Source organism: Lolium rigidum, chromosome 3 (genome assembly GCF_022539505.1).
Source record: "Lolium rigidum isolate FL_2022 chromosome 3, APGP_CSIRO_Lrig_0.1, whole genome shotgun sequence".
In the NCBI taxonomy this organism is placed as follows: Eukaryota; Viridiplantae; Streptophyta; class Magnoliopsida; order Poales; family Poaceae; genus Lolium; species Lolium rigidum.
In genome coordinates this window covers 271,889,461-271,898,451 of record NC_061510.1, presented here as the reverse complement: position 1 = coordinate 271,898,451, position 8,991 = coordinate 271,889,461, and the positions used below count along the sequence as shown (strand labels likewise).

The 8,991-nt window shown below is 44.4% G+C and overlaps 1 protein-coding gene across 1 annotated transcript; it reads right to left on the bottom strand.

The window, feature by feature from the left end:
- Positions 1 to 497: 497 nt before the first annotated feature.
- On the bottom strand, positions 498 to 6,109 carry LOC124699496 (50S ribosomal protein L25-like). The gene is made up of 3 exons (XM_047231792.1): positions 5,732 to 6,109; positions 5,147 to 5,276; positions 498 to 964 (listed from the first exon to the last, which is right to left on the bottom strand). The coding sequence occupies exons 1-3, from the start codon at positions 6,107 to 6,109 to the stop codon at positions 756 to 758; spliced, it is 717 nt and encodes a 238-aa protein (XP_047087748.1). The 3' UTR covers positions 498 to 755.
- Between the last annotated feature and the right edge of the window lie 2,882 nt (positions 6,110 to 8,991).

Below are 8,991 nucleotides of genomic sequence, written 5' to 3'. Positions count from 1 at the left end.
TCACATGTCAAGCGTGAAGATGCTTCATGTTCAGGAGGGAAAATGCTCTAGAGTCACAAGAGAAGCTTGGCTAGACATGCAGTGGTCCAAATGCCAGGCCCAGAAGGGCACACATGGTCGGTGACTGGAGGTACCGATCGCGAAGCTAGACCTGGCCTGCTGGAGAACCAAACCCAGCCCATTTAATTCGCATCCCAGGACCAGATAAATGTGAAAAGGTGCGCGTATGCTACGCAGCGTAGCAAGCACCGTACAGGAAATGAAGAAACAACGACACCCATCAATGATCTAGATGACAGAGCGACTGGCCTTTCCACTCCAGACCTCTAGTGGTTCACGCATCAAGCATTCAATACATGCAAAGATCTATGATGACCAAGAGCTGTAAACAGGAATGATTGGGAACAAGAGGGGCATCATAGACACCCCCAAATCATCAGCCAGGTGTGTCAAATTCACCCAGGCCACAACAACCAAGAATCTACAAGAATGTCTTGTGTATGTCCCTGAACTGAGAAAGCCAAGATATATTATTTTACGGCATTACAGCCAAGATGGATCATGGGACTGTTCTCTTCAGCCTGTTTGTTCGTAATACAATAAACTTGTCTGAATCTACTACTGGCAAACTGGAACCTAGCCAAGAGATGTGCTGAAATCAAACCAGACAACACAGAGAGAGGGATTAAATTCTCAGGCCGCTGCACCACCCATGGTAGGTACATGTCTCCAGCTCTAGATGGTTGAACAGGCTCCTACTCAGCTGGCTTTGAGGATAGGACCTTGCAGACTGGCATCGTCTCGTTTTTACTCAGTAACTTGAGAGACGGATGTACGGGGATGTCCTGCATTAATACTCTATCCCCAATGTCAAGATTTGTCAGGTCCACCTCGATTTTTGGAGGGATGTGCTCAGCGGGGCACAGATACACCAAGCTGGTCCTTATTTTCTGCAAGAACCCACCTGCTTTTTCGATCAAATTCGAGAGTTAGGTCAAGCATAGTATAGAAGCGTAACACGCAATAGAAAATTATACTATCTCCGTCCATTAAAGGATGCCGCAAGTTTGTCTAAATTTGGATGTATCTAGACACTCTTTAGTGTATCTGACATCCTTTTATGGACGGAGGGAGTATTAAAAACAACAAAGCAAGAGCTACACAGTCGATCTACACAAAAAAGGTAAGGAGTGCTGCATATATTGAACATGCCATAATAGTCTGGTATAATTTGTTATATTTGTCTTACACAGGTGTGTAGCTGAATGCTTTCTCGCATGTTTTCTTGCATTACTGCCAGTTTGGCAATAACCTACTGCTTATATAATGAAAGGTATACTCAGGAGATCTTGAGCATAAGCATAGAGCCACACGTTTGCACAAACTAAGATTGGTATGCTTTGAAGACATAAGGGCTAGACTATGTGCTGTAAGATGCTGGGCACGACAACTAAATAATGCGGTTTTTGGCAACGGGAAGGCACCCCTTGGTGCTTCGGCTAAATTCTTGCAAAATTATGAGGCTTCCTACCTTGGTTAATCTAAATCGATCAGCTGTATCTCTGAGGGTAAAGGAACCTTTATGTTCACAGGAGGGGGTGGGGGGTTTCAGTTTTCCACAAGTACTTTTCAGTTTGGTGCTAACTTTAATACTAATGGGATTTTGAGCATAAGCGTAGAGCCGCTGTAAGTTTACAATACGTATGGCTTCTATTCAAACTTTGAACCACATTCCTAATGAGGAGTGTCAGCTAGGCTCCTCTCACCAAGCTTTTTCAAGAAGCCAGCTTAGTGCTTCTGAAAGAATATAAGCTAACTGAAGTTGGTATTTAGGCCGGTGAAAGTTGAGTAACGGAAACTTGTCTCTCTAATAAACCAACCTTGTCTTCGTACCTAGAAGCACATTCCAAGCATATTGAATGTGATGTATCATTACAGAAGTACCAAAGTCATGGTTGCTTCCTTAGGTAAGAGGGTTCGATACGTGCCACATGACAGGTCGGTACCACATAATGACGGTCAATGCAATGACACCTAGTAAATAGTAGAGAATACATGTGTTCCTGTTATAATAAAAAAATTAACAAACATACTATGTTGTTAGAATGTTTACAGGATAGTCATACATTGTTATGGAACTATCGTGCAGTTCAACATTCATTTTCCTAATACTAGTTCTTATCGACTTACATAGTCATTCCTCACTGTCAAGAATAACAAAGAGAGCGTCTGTTTGAATTTTATGTAGATAAATCGATCCATTTATATGAAGAAAAACATGTCAAACAGAAGCATGCAGCCAGACTTTAAAAATTTTAATACCAGAGAAAATATTCAGATTTTTTAACTGGTAATGTTATTAACAAAATTTTGTCAGTAGTACTTCAATACCTTTATATTTTCAACATCTTCAATAATACGTACTAAAAAGGTCACTGAGTGTGCGTACTGCGCCAACATCACAGCGAAGAAACAAAAAGTGTAGATTACACAGGAGACCAGACGTTTGTACTTATACATAAGCAATTTCCGGTGGAATATTGGTTTATATGTTCAGGCAATACGAAATAGTCAATTTAAATTAAGCTAAATATGGCCAAATTGTGCTTCACCGGGTTATGGTGCTATATAAAAAAGGCTCAAATCCTACTATGCACACCAAGTTCTTACTACCATACCTAATATAATTCACATGCACATGAAGGGACGGAGTCAGGAACCAGACATGGGTGGGGTGGGGGTGGGGAGAACAGGAGCATAATAAATCTTAGAAGACATAATCTAAAGTTGATACAAAAGCTAATTAACAAATCATGTTCTCGATTAATATCCTCTTCATGTCTACACAAACACAAGCTAATTGACAATTGAATATTTTTCTAATTAGTTTCTATTGCGCTAATTTGAATAAACTAGAGATTTATCCTAACTATGGGAATTAGTAGACTAGGTTCCGGCAGGGGGGGGGGGGTGAGGAAAGCACCGTGATTATTAGACATATAGTAAGTACGACGAAATCGTTAGAGGGAGGTGTCGCCCCTGCTAGCCCCGCTGAATACGTCCCGGTATTTTTGGCATATATATCGAGATGGTTATTCTTAGCATGTGTTTGAGTATGGAAAAATGCAGACGCTTAGGCTCCTATGTCATCTTCGACTCTTTAGTTATCAGCAGTTCATCACAACCGACTAACCGAGTATACCACAAAAATGTTAGTACAAAAAATTGATGTGATTGAGCATAAGAGTAGGCCCATTGTAAGCTTTGAAGACATAGGACTCCCCTATGTGATGTAAGTTGTTGGGCATGACACCTGAGAAATGATGTGATTTTCGGTAACAGGAAGGTGGACTTTGGTGCTTGGGCTATCTTCTTGAAAAATCATGGGCTTCCTACCTAGGCCTATCTAAATCATTTGTTTGTACCTCTACAGGTAAGGAACCTTTATGTTCGCAGTAGGGGGCGGGGTCTTTCAGTTTTCAGCTACTTTCACTTTGGTACTAACCTCGACCTACTGCTTAAAAAGTAAAAGATATTGCTCGCGGGATCTTGAGTGTAAGCGTAGACCCACTGTAAGTCTATAATATCATAACCAGGTTGCTAATGCAGTATCTTCTATGCAAACTCCGAACCAACTCGTAGTGAGGAGTGTGAGGCTAGGAACTTTGTGCTGTTCAACCTTTGCGATGAGGTGTTGCATTGACTCCGAACCACCAAGCTTTTCAAGAAGCCAGCTTACTGCTTCTGAAGGAATATAAGATAACTGAAGTTGGCATTCAGGCCAGTGGAAGTTGAGTAACAGAAAATTGTCTCTCTAATAAACCAACATGACTTTCCTAATTAGAAGAAAATTCAGGGCATATTAAATGCGATATGTCATTGCAGAAGTAGCATAGACACGGTTGCTTCTTTAGTTGAGAGGACTCGATACAAACAATGCCACATGACAGGTGAGGAGCACATAACCATGGTTGAAGCGTAGTAAATAGTAGAAATACACGATCAGTCAATCACTGTTGTAATAAAAACAAAACAAAACCTAAAAGCATACTATGTTATTAGAATGCCAAAAGACTAGTAATATCTTGTTATGGAAATTCGTGCTGTTCAACATTCGTTTTTAATAAGCTCTGACAGAACTGCTGGAGTACCCACTGAAAATAATGGTTACTACAGAGCCAAACTTTCATAGTCGTACCTCACTGTCCAGAATCACAAAGACTGTCTGTCTGAATTTTATGTGGAGAAATTGATCAATTTATTTAAAAAAAGTCAAACAGAAGCATGCACCCAGAGTTTTGAAACTTTGACTGCTGGTATACAGAAAATATTCAGATTTTTTAACTGGTAATGTTATTAACAAAATTTCTTAATAGTATTTCAATGCCTTTATATTTTCATTAAAAAGTACTAAAAAAGGTCACAAGCATGTGTACTGTGCCATCTTAATGCCTTAAGCTTTATATACATTTGGAAAAGGAGGACTAATTTAGCATTTATAAGGTGAACATCTTAAGGAAGAAGAAAAATGTACTAACTCTGTCCATAAAAGGATGTCTTAGAGACGGAGGGAGTAGAAAATGAGACCAGACATTTGTACTTATTCATACTTAAGCCATTTCGAGTGGAACAGTGGTGCACACACATATGTTCAGACAACAGGAAATAGTCCATTTGGTTGAGCTAAAAACGGCCAGACTGCGATTTACTAGGTTATCCTTTTATGGACAGAGGGAGTAGAAATTGAGACCAGACATTTTTACTTATTCATACTTAAGCAATTTCCAGTGGAACAGTGGTTCACACACATATGTTAAGACAACAGGAAATAATCAATTTGATTGAGCTAAATATGGCCAGACTGCGCTTTACTAGGTTATCCGTTGTCGTGCTATATAAAATAGGGTTAAATCCTACCATGCACAAAAAGTGGTTACTAACATAAGTCCATAAATAATATGATTCACACACCAGTTAATATTTCGGCATAGCCACCAAGATGGTTGTTCTTAGCATGTGTTTCAGTGATGGACAAATGTACAAGCTTAGGGTCCTATGCCATCTTAAATTCTTAGTTATCATCGGTTCATCACTAGCAAGTACACGAAAGGATGTTGCTGAAAACTAGAAAAGAGAAAGGGGATACCTTTCTTTAATCCAGGGCAGACATCCTCCCCTTTGAACACTACAGGCAAATTCACCTTGAGCATTGTTCCCTCATCTGCTTCCACCATAACCAGGTTCAATATATTCCCTGTTGTTTCATCTGTCTGCACCTGCGTACACAAAGAGCACAAAGATCAGAGACAATGCACTATATGCCAAATGGTATGAACCTCCTCCCACTGTAGACCCATCCCATTTCTGAAAAGCTTCTGTTCACAAGAGATTTCCAAAGATAGAAATACATAACGAACTGACAAAAGCTTGCCACAAGATAACTTGTGAAATCGAACTATACTATGATCAGAAGACAAATACTAACTAGCAAGACAATGAAAAGGGAGTGGCTGTTTGACTACCCAGACAATGAAAGGAGCAATTTCTGCTATGGCAGTACAGGAACTACAGTGTATATGAATACCCTACCTAGCAACCAGCAATTACAGTAACGCGCATTTTGTCGAACACAAGGTGAGTCACCATGAAAGAGCACAAAAATGCAGATCCTGGATGCATGCTCAACAAATGGTTGCAATGTTTGATAAAACGTAGACAAACGCTGGTATACCTTGATCGGGAGGACGGTGCCGGAGTGCACGACGGCGGTGGACCGCTCTCCGGCGCGGACCTGGAGGCGGACCGGGGTGGAGAGGAAGTACGGCGACTGCTTCAGCATCTCCCCGAGCTGCTTCCTGTCGGTGGTCAGGAGCTTGCGGTGCGCGACCCCTTCTCCTGGCCCGGAGCCGGCGAGGCTGAGCAGCACGGCCGGGACGTTGCCGTTGCGGCGCTCGCGCGCCGCGGCCCGCGGGCCGGCCGTCTCCCGCGGCACCGCCTGGATCGTGTGGTGGTACGACGCCGAGGCCGCCCGCTGCCACGGGGCCGCCTTGCGGAGCGCTTCACCGACGGCGGCGGCGGCGCCGCCCTTGCCCCGGAGACACTGCGCCATTCTTCGGGTTCGGGGTTTAGGGGAAGAAGCTAGGTGGGCTTTGTCTGGTCGTTTCGCTAGCTTTCTTTCGCGTAGTCTAGTTGTTCCTCATGGGCCGTCTCGTTATCTCCCGTGCGGCCCACGTGCGGCCCACCGTTGCTCCGACTCGGATTGGGATCCGTCCACTATAAGAGCCCACGCACCCAAGAACGAACTTGCAGACTAGAGCGTTCGGCCACACAAACCGATTGCTGGAGAGATCGATCGATCCATCCATCCATGGAGGAGCAGGGCGACAAGACGCGGCTGCTGCCGGACGACGTGCTGGCCGCCGTCCTCGGCCGTCTCGCTCCACGCGACCTCGCCGTGTGCCGGTGCGCGTGCAAGGCGTGGCTGGCCATCATCGACGCTCGCCGCATACTACGCGCCGAGCTCCTCCCGCACTCACTGGCGGGCATCTTCATCAACTTCAACGAGCTGAAGTACTCCGAGTTCTTCTGCCGTCCGCCGCCCTCGGAAGGCCTCGGGATTAGAGAGAGGCTGGTCGTCTACCGCACGATGGATCACTGCAATGGTCTTCTCCTGCAGTACAACTACGTGGCTAACCCGGCCACGGGGTGGGAGGCACCCTTGCCACGCCAACCGCCCCCAAGTCCAGGGCTGGAGTGCTTCCCCGACGAGGCCTACCTTGTGTTTGATCCCGCGGTGTCATCTCACTACCAGGTGTTCCTCATACCTCAGGTTCCTTACATCGAGCTCGACATAGCGCCATTTGAAGACCCCTATATCGAGATTGACCCAACAACATTAGAGTCGGAGTGGCCACCGTCGTCGTGTCCCTTACGAGTCTTCTCTTCGTTGACTGGACGATGGGAGGAGAGGCAGTTTGTAAGAGAAGGGGAGGCTGCAGGGACCGTGGCCCACTTGGCAACGGTCGACTATTTAGAGTACAAGCAACACGGCGTCTACTGGCGTGGAGCACTTTACATACACTGCGCAAATTCTTTTGTTATGAGGTAGGTACATATTTACTCCTCCTTATTTTTTCTTGGTTTCCGGTCATCCTGGGATATTTCCTTTTTTTAGATTTATTTATTGGTACGTTGGTTAATAATATATGATTTCTTGCAGGTTGTGTTTATCAAATAACACGTACCGGGTAATTAAAACACCGAGAAGTTTTGAACCTGGGAGTTGCGGACAATGCCTTCTAGGAAAATCGGAAAAGGGGGTATATTATGCATCACTACCCAGCAGAAGTATATATTCTCTCCAACTTCAGGTATGGATCCTTGACGAATCGAGCGGATGCGCCAAGTGGGTTTTAGAGCACGACAAAGACATCAAGCCACTAGTGCCATGTCTAAACGAAGATCAACAACTTCACGGTCCATGGATCTTCCAGGATGTTAACTACAATGAAGAGAAGTATAGGAAGCTCTACAACGATCGTGAGTCCACGGTAATAGACGACAATCTTGAATGGAACTCCGATAATGATGCCCTGGATATTGGAGATACAGCTGACAAAGGCGGGTGCAATTATATTTCCATCCTTGCATTTCATCCTTTCAAACAAATCGTCTTCTTGAGTAGCAAGTTGAACAGAGGATTGGCGTACCACTTAAGCACCTCCAAGGTTGAAGTCCTTGGTAGCTTAGGCCCAAAATATTATAGTGATATTGCAGGCCCACGTGGACTTATTGAAGCATCTTTTTCATACACTCCTTGTTGGATGTGATATTCAGTAAAAAAATAATTAGTACAAGTTTCTATTGACTATCATGGTGTATTGGTGTAAGTTTCTTTTGTAGCATATGAGAAAATATCCAGTGAATTTCACTTTAGTCTTTATATTTATGGAAGTTTTATCCCGTCACAATTTACCCATGTTAAGTCTTAGATGTGTGACATTTTACCCCGTTTAATTAATATTTTCCCAACTATGACCGACTAGGTCCACATTTTTTACGACTAAGTGTGTCATATTGTGGCACTTGACTGGGGTTGCAAAACGGCACCCAATCCGCCCCATTTCATAGTCAAAACTTGTTAAGTTGGTAGCAATTTTTTAAATAAGTCAGTCTAGTTTGAACTAAATAATACTTTTGCATGCTTATGCGAGATGCCGACTAAAACCCTACACCCGACCCACCGAACTCCCACTCGACTTGCAAGCCCGAGCGGCGATGCACCTCACTTCAATGTACCATTTTGGTTGGTTTGGTGAAGTCAAAAATGAGAGCGGTACGGTATACTGGTAACGGTATAAGATCGATTTATGTCATGTAATACTACCACAGAAAATGTCTGATAATGACTTAGTCCACAAAGCATGCACACCTACTATGTACACTTCAGGATTATGCCTGAAGCATTCTGTCAACTAGTTCTTCACATGCTCCATTGTCCATGTTTTAGGGGCATTCTGTCAACTAGTTCTTCACACGGGGTTCCATTGTCCATGTTTTATGGGCATTTTGTCAACTAGTACTAGTAGAAAACATGCCTGTTGTCCCGGCCTATAAGAGGGTTTTGTCCCGGCTGGCCAACCAGGACAACGGAGGCGGGACAAAAGGTTCAACCTTTTGTCCCGACCCGCTTACCAGCCATCACGTGGCCTCTATCTGACACACGCAGGATGTTGCTCCTTTAGGGTTTAGGGGCCGCGTGCGAAAGTTTCCCGCCACGATGCCGCGCGGGAGATTTCCCGCCTACACGCCTCTATAAATAGCTCTTACATCCCCGTCTCCCACTTCACTCACCGAACCCTAGCCGATTTCACAATGCCCCTAAAGCCGCACCCGCCGCCGGTGGAGGTGGACCCGCAGCTCGCGGAGATAGAGGAGTGGGAGGAGGCGGCGCTAGCGGCTACCACAAAAGCATTTGAGAGGCAGAGTCTC